This window comes from Peromyscus leucopus, chromosome 4, assembly GCF_004664715.2.
Source record: "Peromyscus leucopus breed LL Stock chromosome 4, UCI_PerLeu_2.1, whole genome shotgun sequence".
Taxonomy (NCBI): Eukaryota; Metazoa; Chordata; class Mammalia; order Rodentia; family Cricetidae; genus Peromyscus; species Peromyscus leucopus.
In genome coordinates, this window is record NC_051066.1 from 2,077,378 (window position 1) to 2,098,227 (window position 20,850).

The following is a 20,850-nucleotide window of genomic DNA, read 5'->3' on the forward strand; positions in this document are numbered from 1 at the left end:
CATGGCATGAATGTGGAACTCAGAAGACAACTTCTGAGAGTCAGTTCTTGCTTTCTACATTGTTAAGTCAGAGTCCCCTATTTCTGCCACCACTGTGAACTCCAACCTAGCTGCTCTGAGAGCTGTGCTGACTCTCCTGTCTCTACGATCCACATCACCACAGGAGCTGGAAGATTACAGACGACTGCCTCAGCTCTAAAAGCAGATTTTGCAGATCTAACTCAGATCATCAGGCATGTGTATCAAATGCTGGTACCTGCTAAGCTGTTCCTTCAGTCTGCAGCTCCTTTTAAAAAGTCAGCTATAGCTTTTGATTGTTTTTGTATTTTGAGACAGGGTTTCTCTGTGTAGCCTGGCTGTCCTGGAACTCACTCTGCAGACCAGGGTGGCCTCGAACTCAGAGATCCGCATGCCTCTGCCTCCCAGAGCTGGGATTAAAGGTATGTGCTACCACTGCTTGGCTTAAATATACATCTTTAGTTTCATTAAATCATAATTACTGAAATGTATTTAAGCCATAATTATCTTAGTCCTCAAAGACCCATCTCACTAAGTTGTATCTCCAGTATGCTTTGAGACTGTTGAGAGGGGGGGAGGGAAGGGAGGGAAGGAAGAGAGGGAGGGAAAGGGCAAAACATAGCACCTGTTATAGGGCCTTTACATTTCACGGTGTTGAGGATGCTCACTACCACATTACTAATGTCTTTGTAAAAAACTGTCTTCTAAGAATTATAAGCATTTCCACTCCATGGAAAGCGACCCAGTGTCCATTATCTTTTTGTCATCAAAATATGAATCCTAGAAATAAATGTAACTAATAGGCTCATTTATTAACAATAAAAAACTAAAACAAAACAAACACCTCTATTGATGACTTGAGCTTTCAATATTCAACATACACCTTATGTAGCTATACAAATGAACTGGCTGGCATCACTGTTCTTCAAGTCATTATTTGCCTTTCAACTAGGAACCATGGGATTTCTGTGCTACAGTGTTATTCTTCCACACCAACAAATAGAGGGGATTTTGGTAGAAATCAAACTTGATGGATAGTAGAAATCAATTTGTCGAAAGAGATTGCTTTTCACACATATTTTGGAGAACTGTTCCCAGAGAGGTGTTAGAAGTACCCATGATGACAATAACTTTATCAACAATTTAAAGTTAACAGCAGAATTTAAAAGCTGAACCAAAGAGAGACAGGAAATTGAGCTATACAGATTTAAAAACATAAAATACTATACAGACACTCAGTAGTTAATGTTTCAAAGTCTCCCTTCCAAAGCTCCATCACAGAAAACACAGAGCAGCCTGGAAATCCATTTCCATTATCCTAGAACACAGGGGTGACTGAGGTACTTCAGAACCTGGCCACAATTGTGTGGCCTCTGGATTTGGGCTTTTGACAAAGAGCAGAGAAGATAGAATGCACAACGGGCAGGACTTAAACCCTGTCTTGGGCAGTTCTCTCTGTGCACTGCCTCTCTTAACTTTCATAACCTTGGGCAGGCTACTTACCTAAGCTAAACTTTGAGGTCCTTACTTATAAAACGTATGTGTTTACAAAACTTAATCTATTTGCCTCACTGGGTTTATAAAAAGGAAAGACACACTGTGTGGAAGAAAGTGGGAGACATAGGCCTGGTACATCAATTTCATATCTAGTGGGAAGGGTTACTACTGATGTTGCTGGCCTACTTCCAATCTTGAGGGAGAAGCCAAAACAGAAAAATATGTATTTGGCAAGGTTTCCTGTTTGGGACTTAGTGCCTGGTCTGGGGAGGAGCAGATCTGTGACCAAAGTAAGCAATTCAAAAACAACCTATTGTATGTCATCAACATCCTACTTCATTGTAATCACATGAATTTATGAAGATAAATAAGATAGAAAAACTGACACTTAAAATATAAATGATAGAATAGGATTTTGTTTTTTCTTTTAGCCTATGAATCATACTGACCCAAACACTGTAGAGCTCAAGAAAAAAATACTTGTGCTGGCTAGATTTATTTTGTTTTAAACCAGTCTTCAGGGCACAGACCCATTTCAGGACAAACAATTAGAGTAACGTCAAATGCCTCCGCCTCTTCACTCATGTCCCCAACATCCAATAAAGCAAACAACCCTCCCCAAAATTAAAACAAAAAGACAACCTTGTACAGTGTCTTAACTATAGAAACTAAACTCAGCAAGCCTGTTATAGAAATATCTGCCAACAAGCACTTCTGATCTTTATGGATGGATCAACTGCATGAATATGTAAGCACCACACTGACACTATGGTTCTATCTATTGTAGATAATACAAGAGGAAAGTGGCCAGCTTCAGAAAAGATGACTCTGTACTTAATAATGGACCGCTGTCACATTGTTTCAAACCAAATATGGCATTATAATGCCATTCTAAAAATAAATCTAAGTCCCATGTGACATGTAGCCCTTTAGCTATGTCCATTTCCTTTTAGGGATCAAGTTTCCCACAGGAAAAGTGGCCAATGTTTGGTAAAACTGCCCCAAATCATGTATAGATAAGGCATAAATGCAAACAACATGGTCAACCTTTTCCTGCTTGGCTATTATTGATGCTCCTGCATAGCAATACTTCTGGAGAACCCAATGACCAGACATTAAAAACTGTACTGACAAAAGCGAACAGGCAGAGAATCATTCCAAGTAAAGCAGTGGGTGATGGTAAGAGTGGCAAGTTTTGAGTTAAATTAGAAGGCACAACACTGTGTGCTGAGTCACATTCTAAACAAATGTTTTGGTAACTATAAATACTTCTAAACACTTCTTTCAATTTCATTCTACCACCAAGTAAACTGCATTATCAAATAAATACTCTCCTAGTAAGGTTAACAGCTTAGCATCATAGTTTTTGTTGTGTAAGTTAAACATTTTATAGAGCATCACTTTAAGAACAAAATCCTGGGCCTGGTATTATGGTGTTGCAGACCTTTAAACTCCAGTGCTCAGGAGTCAGAGGCAGGTGGATCTTTGTGAGTTCCAGGCTAGCATGGTCTATGTAGTGAGTTTCAGGTAAGCTAAGTAGTTAAAGAGTTATTAGGTGAGACCCCATTTCAAAACCAACCAACCAATCATCACCAACAACAAAATAACCAAAAAACTTGAGTTCTGTGAGAAAGTTGCTGCCAAGTTTGATGCTAGTTCAATTCTTGGGGCTAAAACAGTAAGAGAGGAGAACTAACTCCTCCAGGCTGTCCTTTTGACCACTGTACTCCCACCACTGCCCCACAAATGCACACAAAATAAATACACAATTAACATACAGTAGTACATAATAACAAACCTGAGTTCAAGTCCTATAGACCTCAAGTTATGGCTTTTTATATAACCTAATCCATTAAATTACAAGTACTAAAATGTTTCTTTTTTCCTTTGGAAACCCACATCCTTCTGTTTCCTTTGATTTCTGTTTGTTTTGGGCTCTGTTACTTTCTAAGAAGCTTCTCTGATTGTTGTAATAGAAAAAGAGAAGCAGCCAGGAACAGGGCGCACACTTACAGTCTCAGTTACTCAGATGACTGAGGCAGGATTTCAAGGGCAGTCTGGGCAATATAGGACAACCCATTCGCAAAAAGCATGCTGAAGGCAAGCAAGATGGCCCAGTGAGTAAAGTGCTCTCACTTACTCTGTGTGACTTTCAAGTTCTTGTCTAAGAGTAAACATTCCTGACCAATAAAAGAAGGAAATTAAAAACAAATACCTGATAGGTTCCTCTGAGAAGTAAATGAGGTAGCCACCTGGGCACTGTTATCAGAAAAGCCTGGGGTATAACTGAGATCTTGCACTTATAAGCTGTGAGTATTTAAATTGCCAATGGTGGATAAATGAGGCGCTCTTGTGAAAAGCTGGGCGCTGGTGCATGCGGTGGTGTACACCTTTAATCCCAGCACTTGGGAGGCAGAGGCAAGTGGATCTCTGAGTTTGAGCCTTGCTTGGTCTACAAAGTGAGTTCCAGGACAGCCAGGGCTACACAGAGAAACCCTGTCTCAAAAAATCAAAAAACAAAACACTCCTTATACAACCTCATAGTGTTGGACAGATTGAATAAGGTGCTCATGAAATTCTCCTAAAACCAAATAACCTCAGGTTTACATGTACATTGTTGCTTCTACTCCTTATGCCTAGATTTAAGCACACACGCACCTGCGCATGTTCAGGTGCTGGCCCAGTCAAATCAGATTCCAACTCTTTGCAAAAGCAAGTGTACTAGAAGAAGGCAGCAAACTAGGAGCAGCTGTCTGAGTTCTTATCAATACATGGGAGAAGTTGGCTCGGGCCCCATGTAAAATGTCAAAATAAGAACAAATATTTCCAAGGTTCTTTCCTACATTATTGCCTCCTTTCTTCTTTGTTGCACATGGTAACACTAGTGCCCAAAGACACTGTAAATTCCCCAAGAGGTTCCGTATACCTTGCTTTCCATGTAGGCAGTGTGTGAAGACTAGGACAAGGTGAACCACAAACAAGCTGAATGAAACCCGCTGCTCTTTGGAGTGTCACAAAACAGAAAGCTGTAATATGATGACGAGTAAATCAGTGACATAAAATCTCCTTGGAAATCCTGTTTCCGAGGCTAGTAAGACTTGCAAGGATCTGATGAAAAGAGCTAGATGCAACCAACATGGGGTTTAAAACCGCACAGGCAGGTCAGCACTGGCTGCAAAGGTGATCCCTCACATCACAGAAAGGCATTATGAGCTTCAATTCCCATCAAGCAACCATCTGCACATGGTGCAGGTCATGATGCGCTCCCATGAAAAGACTACAATTACTTCCTATTGTAATAATGAACTACCCTTATGTGAACTTACCCCAAATGAAAGACAGGCTGTGTGCCTCATAAGGATGTCTTGGTAAATTCACTTGGTAAGTTCACTCTTTGAGGCTCCTTGAAAAACCTAATTACAGAATTTTCCATGTGAAATGTCTCAAGACCAGAATGCTCTATAAGACAGAGATGACACTTCACTGGAAATGCCCCCTTCTAGATATACAACTACCAGTGTCAGGAAAAAGAAGACAGAGCTAGAAAACTGACAAGGAGTTACAGAGTAAAACCCTATAGCCAGACAGAGGTTCCAACATCTCTATTCTCTCCTATAGCTGATTTTTACAGCTTCTTTCATTTGGCTCTAGAGCCAAGGTGTGTTCTGACTATGTGCATTTATTTCATCTACGCTGTGAGAACATCAGTTTGGCAACATTGGCAGGCAAGGGTAGCCTCAGGAACAGTTATTGAGAAAGTATTCCCACACTAGTCTTTTCATTGAAGGGAGGGGGGAGGGGGGGAGGGGGGGAGGGAGGGAGGGGAGGGAAAAGAAAAGAGGAAACAGCATCATTTCTAAAGAGTCTAGAGTAGCCCAGATCATACAGAACGTTAGGACAGAAGGGAGTGAGGCAGGTGACTGATAAAAGTCATTCATTCATCCTGTTTTTTACTAAGCCTTCTGCTCTGGAGCAGGTTCTGTGTTAGATCTGGGGTGCAGCTATCAGGGATGCTGCCCCTTGTCTTCACTAAGTTCTCAGGAATAAGATGAAGTAAACAAGTGCTCATATGGTCTTCAGGTCTGGGATTGCTAAATAGCACAGAGCAGTGGTCTAGCAGTGAGCCTCCATGATTGATTGAATGACTTTTGGAAGCACACCAAAACATATAGCTATGGCAGACATGAGCAAGAGGCGTCACTTTTACTCAGGAAACACTTCAGGTTATCTGACTCAGTCCTAGGAAGGGATGAAAGGACTTCTTCTATCTAGCACCTTTACCCTCCCTGCTTTACTAACCAGCTCACCAGGTCTCCACACTCCCACTTCTAAGTTTACTGTTACTGTGTCAGATGTCCATTTATCACCAAATTTTAAAGAATTCCCAGTGACCCATTTATAGTCATAAGAAATAGCCACCTCAGCCAGGCGGCGGTGGTGCACATTTTTGATACCAGTACTTGGAAGGCAAAGACAGGTAGATTTCTGAGTTTGAGGCCAGCTTGGTATATAAAGACAGTCAGGGCTAAACAGAGAAATGCTGTCTTGAACCCCACCCCCAAAAGAGAAATAGCTACCTCACTTCTAGAGTCTACAAAAATAGTATCAACATGTACAGTTTAATATATTTACATTGGGTTTTCTTCAACCTGAAACAGAGATATTATGCAAAACCATAACATAACAATGCCACAATTCCCCCATCTTTAAATGTCTCCCAAACTGCTCGTATACCAATAAACTCTGGTTTGCCAATAACTTATTTCACAAATCTTTTTAATACAGAATTACATGGTCAATGAAATTAAGACATTTCCTACAAAGTCTGTGCACATTTATTCAAAGGAACCTTTGAAAAGCTGAGAAAATCCTCCCCAAATCATTCTACTGAATGAGCTGGTAAACCTGCCATTTTACATTCAAGGAGATGGACAGTTCATTCACAGTATGGAAGTTCAAGTTTCCCAATCCTAAAAATATTAAATAAACTATTTAAGTACAAAGGAAAAGCCATTATAAAATGACTCAAAAAGAATTTATCCATCAATACTGCTAAAAGGAAATCTGTCCAAAAGAGGATTGTGAAGCAGCAGTAGCAGCAAAAGCAGCAGAAGCAGCAGAAGCAGCAGCAGCAGCAGCCACCTGAGAAGAAGTGGGCTGTCCAGGGCTCTTTCTAAGGTGGGCACTGGCTCACATGCAACTAATTCTAAGAGACCAAAACTTCCTCACTGAAATAACCGCATAACACATAATTCATTTACAAGTTAAATGAGTATGATCTTACTTTAAACTTTATTATGAAGTAACTTCAACACTATCTCTAAAAGTATATATGTATTCTGATCTAGTCACATACCACAGACTTAAATGAGCTATCCGAGGTATCTGAGTCTAAAAATACATATTTTTTCTCACTTTGAACTAGAGAGATTGGTATTTAAATAAAATGTCATCAAATGTTGCATTAAATGTGCCAGAATAAAAAGATTCAACATAAATGCTTCAAATCTATCATGTAGAGAATTCTCCCAGCCCCTGAAGACTGTGTAACTATGCCCCTTCATCTATTCTTACCCCCACGACCACACAGCAAATTAGAAATAAACAGGCAGTGCAGACAATGAATCGAAGATCACAGGTTCACACAGCACAATGAAGCCAAGATGAACTGGGAAGACATCCACAATTCCCAGCATCGTAAAGGGTCTACCTGTTTTCCTTACAGTCACTGCGACTACTCGAGTCTTCTTTACTCAGTGCTTCAAAGAGAAATATAGATCCACTTTGAAAAAAATGCCTTTAATAAAACCAGGACTTAGCCGGAAGGTGGTGGCACATGTCTTTAATCCCAGCACTCAGGAGGCAGAGCCAGAGGGAGGATCTCTGTGAGTTCAAAGCCAACCTGGTCTACAGAGTAAGATCCAGGACAGGCACCAAAACTAAACAGAGAAGCCCTGTCTCGAAAAAACAACCAACCAACCAACCAAACAACCAACCAAACAACCAACCAACCAACCAAACAAAACCAGAACTTGTTACTTGCAAAACTAAGCAAACTGTTAAAAAAAAAAAAAGACCTTACTTAAAAAGCCATGTTTTCCTTTGTTGGCATTACCAGAACAATGTTCTTTCCCACTGTTACAAAATGGAGTCCCAGAACCAAAGAGTGAAAGGGGCTTAACTTCTTCTAAAAGGAAAAATTTTCTCTTACTACTGATTTAATACATTTTAATAAAACCTATCTTCAAGATTTCCATGTTTGCTGAACTAAAAATTCATAAGCACAACACAAATTTGAAAAGATTAAACTTCCTAGCATGTATGAAAAACAAAGCTAGTGTGGTGGCACATTTGAAATTCCAGCACATGGGAGCACGAGGGGGGAGAACTACAGGAGACTTCTTCACAAGGAAATGAAACACACCCAAACCACACCTACAGAGCTAACCTTTCAGCTGTGTGATGCAAAGAGAAAAGAACATTACAGACTGATTTTCGGAATCCAGCAGAAAAAAAAAAAAATCTGCTTGAAACAGAAATACAACCAAGTTTGTTTTTTTTTTTCTCTGAGTACCTGTGGCTGTCCTGAAACTTGCTATGTTGACCAGGGTAGCCTCAAACTCAGAGATCTGCCTGCCTCTGCCTCCTGAGTGCTGGGATTAAAGGCGTGCATCACTACCACCCAGTAATAAAGCTATTTCTAACCCAGCATTTTCAACGTGAGCTCTAAATTCTGAAAGAGCTGAGTTACATTTGCTAATACTAACTATAAAGCACAAGCAAGATTTGGGGAAGTACTCAGAATCTGTTTTGTTTTTTGAGACAGGATCTCACTATATACCTCTGGCTATTCTGAAACTCACTATGTAGATTAGGCTGACTTTGAATTCACAGAGATCCACCTGCCTTTAGAACTTGGAATCTGAAGTTTTTATAATTCTCCGTCACTTAAAAAGTTTAAAGCAGAGGATAATTTGAGGCTAAAATAAAATCAATGTCTAAAACATAAAGCTGGTTAGGGGCTGGCCATGGTGAATCTTTAACTCCAGCAGAAACAGGTGGGTCTCTGTAAGTTCAAGGCCAGCCTGGTCCAGATAGTGAGTTCCAGGGTGGCCAGGGCTACACAGTGAAACACTGGCTTAAAAAGCAAAACAAAACAAATAAATTCAGCTGTGAATATAAAAAAAAGTACTTGCTTTGTTTGCACAAGGCTCTAGGAGCAATACAAGACTGGGGGGCGGGGGGCAATATACCTTCTATTTAAATGAAAACTAGCACAAAGTCCAGGAGACTCTGATCCCAGTTGCTAACAGCTCTCTCTCCTTTTAGACAAACAATTCTCTGGCTTTCAAGACAGTCACTTTTAATACAAAGGTAACACTATGTATCAACACAATGCATTCTAGTAATTCTAAACAATAAAATTCTATACATTTTGCTCGTGCTTTGGAAAAACAGACAAAAGTGAGGCAATAACTATATGACAAAGGACTTTTTCCAAAAAGAGGACCACAGGTAGGTGACTTGACCCAACCAGAATTCTCCTCCTCCCCTTCAAAGAGGATTCCTTGATAGGACTGAAAGAATGTTTTCCAAAATGAATTGGTGACTGTGATGTTGGCTGATTCTATTTAAAAGGTAGACAGTATACTCAACACTGGGCCGATTCAGTTCTTATGGAAGACTGGATAAGAAGAATAGAAAATACTAAAATCACTTACACATTACAATGGACAGCTATCCATCTATTATTTATTTAGATGAAATATTTAGTTATAAAAGAAACTCAGCTCAATGTCAATATTCTCAATAACCACACACACAGAGGCACAGAGAAAAGCACTGCACATCACTTCTGTGCATGCGTACACAATGCTCACAAGCATGGAGTCACAGCGCTGTGTCTCACAAACCGTATGACCGCACTTCCCGGCTCATTTCAGAACTCTAAAAGTAATGTTCAGTGTTCACATTATTCATCCCAAGGAGACTTCTCTCCAGACATCTCACTATCTAAACGAGTGCTGAAACTTGCAGTGCAGTTATATTTTGGCACAGATAAAGAAAATCCTTGTTAGTTCATCAGTCTATTTTAATATCCCTGTTAAAAGATATCAACTGCACATAAATTCCAAGATACTTGGAAGAATCCAGAAAAGGGAAAAGAAATGGTGATTTTTTTTTTTTTTTTTAAGTGCTGATGCTTTTCATGCCCAGGTTCAGTCACGCCAGCTGGGAGAGGTGTTAGCTATGGCTTTATTCCTTTTGAATCTGAAACTGTAGTTACTTCCATGACATTTCAAAAACTGCATCAAGAGTGATTTTTTTCATGATTCTGATTCTTCTAATTTTAAATCTCATTTAGAAAACAACTTCTGAGAACTGAGAAGGTATCTGGATAGTCTGCAGCTGCTCAGAGTCAAATTATCCTGTCCTAGATCCCCTACTGAACTAGACAGAAGGGAAATGGAAAAAAATCAAAGCCACCCTTCCTCTCTGCAGACAAAGTGACTGAAATACATGAGCCCCTCAGATATGACATCCATGAAGGGGTCCTTTGCTTCTAACTGTGTAAGGGTCCTTGGCTGAAGTGTGACTTGCACAAGAAGTACACACAGCCCCTGAGAGGCCCTTTAATCCTCGTTGGAAAACACTGTTGGAGAGACTATAAATGATACAGTTGCAGAAACTGTTACTAATAGCAAGCCAGGTAGTCAGGAAAGATGCAAGGCGGCTGCTGCAGCCAGTAGAACTCTCCAGCAGGAAGTAGATGATGTATGGCAACCAGAGGACATAAAACACACTGGTGATTCTGAATAGGACCATGGCATAGCGCTTATCAGGACAGGTCTGGGCTTCCCCAGTCTCCCCATTCTGGCTGCTGAATCGGGCTTGCCTTTCGGTGATTTCTTTTGTGTGCTGCTGGCAGATGCGGAAGATGTTGAAATATGTGAAGCAGACAATGAGGGCAGCTGGGGCATACAGCATCACCACGATGAACAATGTGAAGTAGGGATTGGTATGCCAGGACTCTGCACACCACTGAAACACATCTCCATGATATCCAGGTTTGCCCCAGTGGAAGAAGGAAGGCAGGAAGACCAGGGTGGAATATAGCCAAATCAGAAAAATACAAAGGCGTAGTCTCCAGGGAGTAACCAGCGTATTATAGGTTAAAGGCTTAGTGATGGCAATATATCTATCAATGCTGATACAGGCCAGAGAAGCCATGGAGACACTCTTCAGAACTGACACTACAAAGCCAAATACTTGGCAAGTCATGGCCTCCTCCATAGGAAGAGGGTAGTGGAGCAGTGACAAGGATGGGACCAGGCAGCTTACCCCAACCAAGAGGTCAGCATATGCCATTGTCTGGATAAAATAACTTGTAGTGTGATGGTTCAACAGAGGTGCACAGTGAAACACAAAAATCACAATGATGTTGCCAGAAATAATCAATATTGTTAGAAAGACAACAGTCAGTGCTTCCAAAAGACAAAAACTGACAGTTTCCAAGTAGCCCAGGGCAAGGAGACAGAAAGGGTGGCTGCTCTGACCACCATCCGAGGTGGAGTTCATCTCGCGCTCAGGAACTGGCTCTCACTTCATGCTGCCCAGTTCCCAGAAGCAGCTATTGTCACTGCAGTCAACTGTGCATGGCTGTGTGTGACAATGCCAGGAACCCTAGTCACCAGGTTCCTGCTCTGCTGCGGTGCAACTTCCCTTTAGATTCTTCCTGGAACAGGGAGAGCCAACCCAGACCTGGCCACACTGCCATGTTCACCATGCACATATCACCAAGGGAGTACGGCGGATTGGGGACAGTGTCTTCAGGCCAAGTGAGGGTGGGGGAGAGGCAGAGGGAGGAAGGCTAGGAGCTTCAGCAGGAGTTGTAATGAGTCTCCTCTGAAGAGCTGACAGAAGAAAAGGAGAGAACATTTTACATTTTGCATTCCACGTCCTAGTCCAAGAACTACTAGCTCTGACTGCCACCCCCACCCCTTTACCCTCAGCAGCACCTCCGAAAAGGGCATTTACTCCAGAGGAGTAGTTATACCATACTTCCGAGATCAACATAAAAAAGAATGCAATTATAGATCCATTTACCCTCATTCTCTTTTATTTAACCTGTTGTGGGAGAATCTCCTTATAGCAATCCTGAAAACATTTGGCTACAATTACCATTGATAAAAATTAACCAAGATTAATTTTCTTCATTAAATCCAATGTACTATCTTACTTCTGAAAACATCTTAATAGAATTTAAATGCTTAGCTCAATTTCAGAGTGTTACCTGTAATTCTGCATGCTGAAATCCAAACAAAAGCCACAATAAACCCCAAACAGAAAGCCTTGCACGGCAGGATTGTGCTTCAGTCCTGTGCGGCAGAACTACAGCACAGAGGGAGGGATAAAAGAGTAGGAGGGGAGCAGGGGGAGAAGGGGCTTGGGAAGAGGAAGAAACGGGGAAGGGAAGGGAAGGGAAAGGCTGTGCTTACACACACTCTAGCATCTCGGGCAACTCATTAGAATTCATCGCCGGGGAGAATCTCTGGAGCTTTGAGACTGCACTGTGGGCACTGACTTGAGTTTCCAGCAGTGCAGCGTTTGAAAGCTGTCTCCTGTCTGTCTGGAATCCCCCTCTTAGGTAAATGAGTAGGATCCAGACTGCCAGCAAGAAAAATACAAGGATGGATGGGTGGGGAGGGAGGAAAAGGAGGAGGGGATGGGGAGAGAGGGAGGAGTCAGGAGTTGAGCTGAAGCACACGACCAGAGGGTGAGGGGAAAGTCCTATTTTTGTGTACCATTTCCCAAGAACAAAGAACAGTATCAAGGAAAGGAAGTGTGTTAACAGTACACGGCAGTGGAGGAATTCTAACTCGGCTGCACAAGACGACTGAACTGTTCAGCCTCAGTTTTCGTTCACCGTTTATTGGGCACTGGTGGTAAGAAAGGGAGCGCTGTTGCTGCTCTTTTGCCTCTCCCTCAGGCTAGTCAGGCGCTGCACCCAAGTGGTAGCCTGAGGCAGCTTGCAGATATTCAGGTACAAGTCTTTGAATCTTAGGGTGCAATCAAATACAATGCAAACTGAAATCATACAGCATTTTGTTTCAGATGTCATAAAAAGTACTTTTCAATAACTAGGAATTGGGTGCCATGCGAATGACATAATTCTGCCTGAATAAAGCCCCACACTCCCAGCAGAGGACAAGAAAACAAATGATGGCATTTGTAATAATCCCAGGAGATCTGCACATCTGAACAGAGCACTCACTATGTGATCCAACTTGTATTCTTACTTTATACATGCTTTCTCATTGTGGGCAAAAGGATGTCTATGATCACAACTCAGTGAAAGGTGAATGGTGAACACTACCACAGGAAAGCAAGGGCCTCAGAACACACAGAAGCACAAGACTGACAGAGTGCCAAGCCTCAGCAGAGAGCAGCAGTGTCTTTCTATAGTAAGCCACTGTCACTCAAAGACTATGTGAGGTACTAATTCCTATTCCTACTTCTCCGGTCTCTCTCCACACTCATGCAACAGCACATGGTGTGCTGAGGGCTCTACCTCCGAGTGTCTCTTACACAGCAGAGTGGTCTTCTGAGCTGCAGTGTCTGAAAGCACTGAATGGGAATCCTGCAGTTTGAGACAGCCCATGTCCATAGAACTTATCACAATGTACTGTTACAGCTATTTTATTATACCTACTATTGGGAACCTCTTACTAAGCCTGCTTTGTAAGTTACACTTTATTGAAGGTATGGAAAACACAAAATAGTTACAAGTCTGGTACTATCTAATGCTTTAAGCAACCACTGGAGGTTTTGAAACATGTCCCCAGCAATAAGGGGAGACTTTCTTTGCTACGACCACAATAAGCCACAATTATCTTTTGCCATGCTTCACTGAACCAAAATAATATTCTAAAACTAAAATGATAAACAAACAAGTTAATAACAGTAACAAGGCAGCTACTTACACTTAATATGACTATGAATCATTCTGAGTACTTCCACTTATTTACCCTATTAATACTAACAATCATACAAGCAAGGTTCTATTATCATCCCATTTTAGCCCAGGAATATTAAATTGCCCAACAGCAGCTAGGAAACAGTGGAGTTAGGATTTGAAGCAAGACAACCTGCCTTTTGTCAGACACATGAAATCATCTTACATCTTGTTTTTTACTTTATTTTATTTCATTTATTTATTTGCTTTTTTTTGAGGCAAAGTCTCACTATATAAACCAGGCTGCTCTCAAACTCACGAAAATCAGCCTGCCTCTGCACCACCACGCCCAGTTACACTGCCTTTTAAACCTAAATGTAGAGCTTCGGCTGGGATTGGAAACACAGCTAACCAGTAAAGCACTTGCCCTGTATGTACAGCCAGCAGTGGAAACACAAAATGCTATACAATAAATATGAAATGAAATGATTCAATTTTTTATCTGGTTACACAAAACCATTAATGTCACTTTGTGGAATTTGGCCCCTGCTGGCTGCTGGCCTTATCTCAGTCTCATCACAGAAGTCACCCAGCATGCCTCACCTCTAACAGTGAGTGAGTGCTCCTCAACACTGCAACATGACTTTGTGCCCAATTATCAACCTCCAGGGTGACTTCAGAAGGCTTGGATGAGAAACATTTTGTTTTGTTTTTCTAGACAGGGTTTCTCTGTGTATCCTTGGCTGTTCTAGAACTTGCTCTGTAGACCAGGCTAGCCTCCAACCTGCCTTTGCCTCCTGGGTGCTGGGATTAAAGATGTGTACCACCACTGCCTGGCTGGATAAGAAACTTTTAATGTCATCTGAATTCTAAAACTTTAATGTCAACTGAATTCTAAAACTCTCATGAAATTTTATTTGTTTATAGTTAACTGCCTACTTTTCTCAGGACTGGTACAGAGACACAATTCTTCTTTTAAGTGAATGAACAACACAAGCCAAATACAACAGAAATTCTGTTTTTAGGTTTACATAGCTTTCAAATAAAGCTGCAATGATAACTGCTGGTGTACACACAATACAAGGTAGGCATTCCTATTCTTAAAGTCTAGGACCTAGAAGCAAGCACTGAAAAACTTCCACTAGCCTAAGGTTTCAAAGCACTTATATTTTTATATCATAGTGGTTTAATTGATAGTCTACACAAACCAAACCAAGACAATCAGAAACATCACCATCACCATAACCAAATAGAAAACCCCAAATTAGAAACAGTTCTGATTGCAAGCGTTTAGATAGGGATGTTCAATCCATACCAGGCTAAATGATATATCACTGTGGGTTTAAAAAAAAAAAAAAAAAAAAAAAAGCCAGACGGCAGCGGTGGTGGTGGTGGTGGTGGTGGTGGTGGTGGTGGTGGTGGCAGTGGTGAACGCCTTTAATACCAGCATTGAGGAGGCAGAGCCAGGAGGATCTCTGTGAGTTCAAGGCCAGCCTGGTCTACAGAGCAAGATCCAGGACAGGCACCAAAACTACACAGAAAAAATCTGTCTCAGAAAAAAAAAAAAAATCCCCAATACTAACCATTTTAAAATGGTCAAACCAATATACTCACTTTTTTAGAATTCAGGAAACCCTAGCACTTCCTAGACAGATTTGATATGCAGACACTCAATGGAAAATGGAATGGAAGTATTTTCACAAAGATATGCAGAATATTTATTTACACAAGTAATTTAAAGAGGCCCACTATAGCAACTGCTATATGGAAGCAGCACTACAGGGTAGTTTGTATCCCCTGTATTTCATTTATATACTTTTTAGTGTACAAAATAATGGTTTTCATAACATTATACTTGGTGTTCAAATTCCTCCCACTCCTCCCTCATAACCACCCTGCCCCCAGAGTACCAACGGCTCTCTTCTTTTCAGAAAATAGAATTTTAAAGGTAACTCACAACATAATATCTTTCTACTAAGAGAAATTAATTCATTTTTATTTTTATGCATATAAGTGTGCATCTAATACCCTGGAACTGGAATTATAGACAGTTGTGAGTTGCCATGTGGGTGCTAGGAACCAAACCCAGGTCCTCCACAAGAGCAAATAAGCCATCTCTCTCCAGCCCCTATGATTTCTTATACAGCAGGAGTATCCACTTTGAAATGGCAGAATCATAGCCTATATTTTGAAGTAATACTCAAACATACTACAGCAAATTCTCAGTATCCAAAGGGTTCACAGAACCTCTATTGGATCTAAAGTTCATAAATGCTCAAATCCCTTATAGAAAAAGATGCAGTGGGGAACTGGGGACTATGGTAGAGTGCTTGTGTACCATGTCCAAGATCCTGGGTTCAATCTTTAACACAGAGGGAGGAGGAAGTATTTATATACAACATACACAAGATTCCTGTAAGCTGTGCAGTGATGGCACATGCCTTTAATCTCAGCATCAGGAAGCAGAGGCAGGCAGATCTCTGTGAGTTTTGAGGCCAGCCTGGTCTACAGAGTGAGTTCCAGGACAGACTGGACTATATTACAAAGAAGCTCTGTTAAAAAACAAACAAACAAAAAAACCCAAAATGAAACAAAACCCCAATATTTCTGTACACATCAATCCTTTGTAAATTACTTACAATACATAATACAATGTAAATTTTATGCAAATACTTGCTGTTTTATTGTTTAGGAAATAATAAGAAAACAGTTTATAAATCATTGATATTGAAGGAAATTTTCAAAAAGATTTTCTATCACTGATGATTAAATCTATGCATACAGAACCCCAAAATGCAGAAACTGCTTTTATCTGATGCCACAATGGCTGGTCCAAGGTACAGAACCTTATTTGAGTTCATAAATGGAGGAGTGAGTACACTGAACCAGTGCTCAGGCTTCCTAACTCCATGTGCTTCCTGCTAAACAGACAGACAGCCTTTCAGCGCTGGGTGCCCAGAGCTACATTCTTGCAATTTCAGTCCTTGCCTATTAAATTCCAGACAGATATTTTAAGAAGGAAAGAGTCTGCTCAGTGATAACACTGTCACTGGTGCATTCTATTCTAGACCTGTAAGATGTGGCTGGGTCCCACAGCTTCCACTACACAAGCAACTAAGAGAGAAAATACTGGTGATACACAACTGCTGCTAGCTTTGGGTCTGGATACGAGCTTGTAATCACAGCAAGTCTTACAACTGAAACTAAAGCTCAGCAGAGAAAAGAACACACACGTTTGAGAAGGAGCATGGGGGTAGAAAGGAGGAACATCAGGATGTGCTGCTGATCCATTAGTCTCTCACTACAAAATGCATTTACTGTACAAGTTTTGCTGTAAATTTTGAATACTAAACATTGAATCAAAAGAAACACTAAGAGGCATTGACAAAATATAAAATATAGTCAAAGACAGAGGGACTGAGGAAGGTTCTGGAAGCTGCAGTCAGAAAACGTCTTGTTTCCCCTTCATGCTCAACTCCAGCTTTTGTGTTACCAGATTCAAACATAAAAATGAGGCAACAATCAGTGAGGCAGGCCGAGGGAATCACTTCCTGGCCTTCTGTTAAAACAACTGTATTAGAGGTCAGGACCAAAGACCAGTGGAATCTACAATTGCTTGTGCTGGTGTAGTGGTTTATTCTTAGAACTTGGGAGGCAGAAGCAGGTAGATCTCTGTAGGGCCAGCCTTGCCCATACAGCAAGTTTCAGGCTGGCCAAGGCTACACAGTAAGACCCTATCTCAAAAACCAAAAAAATTAGCTGGGCAGTCAGTGGTGGTGCATGCTTTTAATCTCAGCACTCGGGATGCAGAGCCACGAGGATCTCTGTGAGTTCAAGGCCAGCCTGGGCTACAGAGTGAGTTCCAGGACAGGCACCAAAGCTACACAGAGAAACCCTGTCTCAAAAAGACCAAAAGAGGAAAAAAAAAAAAAAAAAAAAAAAAAAAAAAAAAAAAAACACCAAAAAATTGAAACAAACAAAAAACCCAAAGTGCATGTTCTGGACTCCATGCAGAAAATGCTTTGGTAACATTTAACATTTTTTTTTTTTGAGGCTTTATTATTTTTATGCAAGGTAGGGATTAAGATAGGGTTTCTATAGCCAAGGCTGAACTTGAGTTCCTCCTGCCTAAACATCCTTAGTGCTAGGATTACAGGAGCGAGCTAATGACACTAGACTCAAGATTTTTTAAGTAGAACCATAAAACAACCGTAAAAGTGTAATAAATATATAATCCAGGGACACTATCTCCTGTTATTATCAAGCTTTATGGACTATGTGCAATGGTACATGCTACACTTTTTTGGAACATGATTGGTAGCTTATGACTTTTCCATGTAACCAGACAACACAGGAAGACCCAGCATCTAAGGTTCTTTTATAAGGAAATTTTTTTGACTGCAATACTTTTGTTTTATAGGTATATGAGCATGTACTAATTATATGTAATGACATTATCACATATTGCATTTTCATACAAATACTCCCTTCCTACTCCTGTTGACATCCTTCCTCTTCCCAACTACTACTCTCTTGTACTTTTATGTATACATTTTTCTTCTTGTGAACCAACAAGCTTAACTAGGGTTACTTACAGGAGCACAAATGAAGGGTTATTTTCAGGAGCATGGACCACCCACTAGTGTTTATACCACTGAAGAAAATGTGTCTCCCTTCCACTGTGATCTTTAACTGCTTTAGATCCTCTGTAGATGGAATGAATACTCAAAGGCACGATCATGGGCAAGTCTTAGGCAGATGTCCTCAGCTACTGAGAGAGTTCAAGAGTGTCACGGCTGGCCGCACTGTACCTGGAGAAAACCCTGCCCCATTCCCTTTCTCTCTGGCTCCTACAGCCTTTCCACCTCCGTCTTCTGCAGTGCTTCCCGAGCCTTGGAGGGACCTGTCTCAAAAGCTGTACACCCGATGACATACACCCTGGGGTTCTCCTGAGGAAATGAACCACTCCTTTATGACTCCCACTGTGATTTGTCAGCCAAGTTCAATAAAGGACATTTAACTGATCCTGTATTTAGCTTCTTCAGCCCACAACTGTGTTTATGTTAGACATTCATTTTCTTGAGATCATATCTCCGTTCTGTATGTTGTTTTCCTATAAGATTGTTTTGTTAACAGTTTTAAAAAGATAATATATGCTCCTAACAAGGTTTAAATATTTTCTTAACGAAGTTTTTTTGTTTTGTTTTTAAATTTTTTTTTTTTTTTTTTTCCAAGACAGGTTTCTCTGTGTAACAGAACTAGCTGTCCTGGAACTCATTTTGTAGACCAGGCTGGCCTCAAACTCAGAGATCCGCCTGCCTCTGCCTCCCAAGTGCTGGGATTAAAGGTGTGCGCCACCACCATCCAGCTACTTACAAAGATTTTACCTTTTGTCATACCAAAAGTTCTCATGTTGGGCAGGTGAGATGGCTCAGTGGTTAAAGGTGCCTCAGTCCGAAAACTCCCAGGTTCCACATAGTGAATAAAGAGAATGGGCTCTTACCAGTTTTCCTCTGCCCCCACCCACACATATACTGGGGCACTAGCATGCCAAACAAATCAATACAGATGCAAACAAAATAAATAAGATGTAAATGAAATTTTAAGAAACTTAAAGTGCTATTGGAGAAAATGCATATTCATAACCCAGACTTCAAATTTACCTATTAGACAAACTACTTAATAGCATATAAACACTTCAAAATTATGAGAAAACTAAAACCAAACCTAGTTTATGGGTACAAAAAGGCACAAATGCTGCCTAACCTTGTAGGAAATCATTTTACATCTTTGTATGCTGTACATAGAATATTTTTTTTCTTGCTTTGTTTGTGAAACTTTGAAGAATGCCTCTTCTTGAGCAGGGGACACTGTGCAAACAAAGGTTTTTTTATCTTAGAGGAATGAGGCACAGCAGATTTAAGTGTAATGCTACAGAACTATTTTCTTGTAAGTGTAGAAACTGAAAAAAACCCTTTTTACCAAAGTATATTTGGTAAAATATGAAAAAAAAAATAAAGCTTGGTGTGGAGGTTCATGCTTATAATGCCATCAGTTGGGAGCCTTAGGTAGGCAGACTGTCACAGGTTCAAGGCCAGTCTGGCTGCATTGTGAGTTCTAGACAAGCCAAGGACCCATTTTAAAAAGCAAACAAACAACAACAAAAAGCAAAACAAAAAAAACCCCAAACAACCAAATAAATAAAAACCCATATGAGAATTAAAAACAAAACCCCCACACCAACAATACAAAATATTTGTATACACTGCATAACACAAGTAACGTGGCTCATAATGTTAATCTAGGCTGAAAGGATTGAGACACTTAGTGGGTTTAGAAGACATGTCCTATCACTGAGATAAACTCAACTGAGGAGGTAAACTTTATACATTTGTCTTTGTGCCAAGAGAAGAAACATCTCTGAACTTCACTTATTTAAGATAAAATACAAAACATTTGACTGTTCACTCTGAAATTCATATCCTCTCTGACCTTGGTGATGAGAATTCGGTACTTTTCTACTAAGTGGTCGTTGTTGTGGCAGCCTGCTAGCAGCTGCCAGACTTCTCCACGAAGAGCTTCTGGGACACCACTTCTCACTAAGGACGGCAACTGCTTCGGTCTCACATTCAAGTTGAGATGCCTAAAAATAAAGCCACAATTCATTACTTCATCAAAGGAAGATGCTCTGAAAATGTCTTAATGAAAAGGAAACGGTTTACAAAGACCTGAGAAGCTGACACAGTAATAATAACAACTGAAGCAGTAACATGGCACCTGCAAACCACTCTAAGTATCTCTATTATTATTATTTTTAGTTTTTCAAGACAGTTTCTCTGTGTAGCTTGAGTGCCTGTCCTGGATCTTGCTCTGTAGACTAGGCTGGCCTCGAACTCACAGAGATCCGCCTGCCTCTGCCTCCCGAGTGCTGGGATTAAAGGCGTGCGCCACCACCGCCTGGCTGTAAATAAACTTTTACTGACATACAATTATGAGGTTTTTCCTGGTTACTATTTATGATTGTTTTGATTTTCAGTAGCAGAGGTGAGTAGTTGTGACAGACTGTCATTGGGCAACAATGTCTTAAATATTTGCTATTTGGTCCTTCACAGAAAATTCTGGTAACCCTAACTTAAATTTCTTTCAGAATGACTTTAGCCGTTGACAATATTAACTCTACATATAACTAGCATACTATTTTATATTAAGGCCATCAGTGCTCCTATCTTCCAAGAATCATATTCAAATGAGCCTGCAAAGTGACACACAAAGATACTTACTTACTAATACTGTATGAAAATCTACTTTTATAAATAAACTAGCTTCAGGATCAGACTTGTTTGTTATGTTAAAAAGTTCTGGCTCTGCATATTAGAATG

General features: G+C 40.5%; 2 protein-coding genes across 3 annotated transcripts in view; both read right to left on the reverse strand.

The window, feature by feature from the left end:
- Positions 1 to 20,850, reverse strand: part of Rabgap1 (RAB GTPase activating protein 1) — a 99,557-nt gene that overhangs the window by 40,181 nt on the left and 38,526 nt on the right. The window contains exon 12 of one of the 2 annotated variants that reach the window (XM_028887929.2): positions 19,964 to 20,114. In XM_028887929.2, coding sequence (XP_028743762.1) covers positions 19,964 to 20,114 — 151 coding nt within the window. Of the gene's footprint in view, positions 1 to 4,841; positions 5,117 to 19,963; positions 20,115 to 20,850 lie in introns of those variants that run through there. The other variant, XM_037204475.1, reaches the window with a different exon arrangement.
- Positions 9,691 to 14,236, reverse strand: Gpr21 (G protein-coupled receptor 21). Its single transcript, XM_028887930.1, has 2 exons — positions 11,810 to 14,236; positions 9,691 to 11,429 (listed from the first exon to the last, which is right to left on the reverse strand). The coding sequence occupies exon 2, from the start codon at positions 11,092 to 11,094 to the stop codon at positions 10,045 to 10,047; it is 1,050 nt and encodes a 349-aa protein (XP_028743763.1). The 5' UTR covers positions 11,095 to 11,429; positions 11,810 to 14,236; the 3' UTR covers positions 9,691 to 10,044.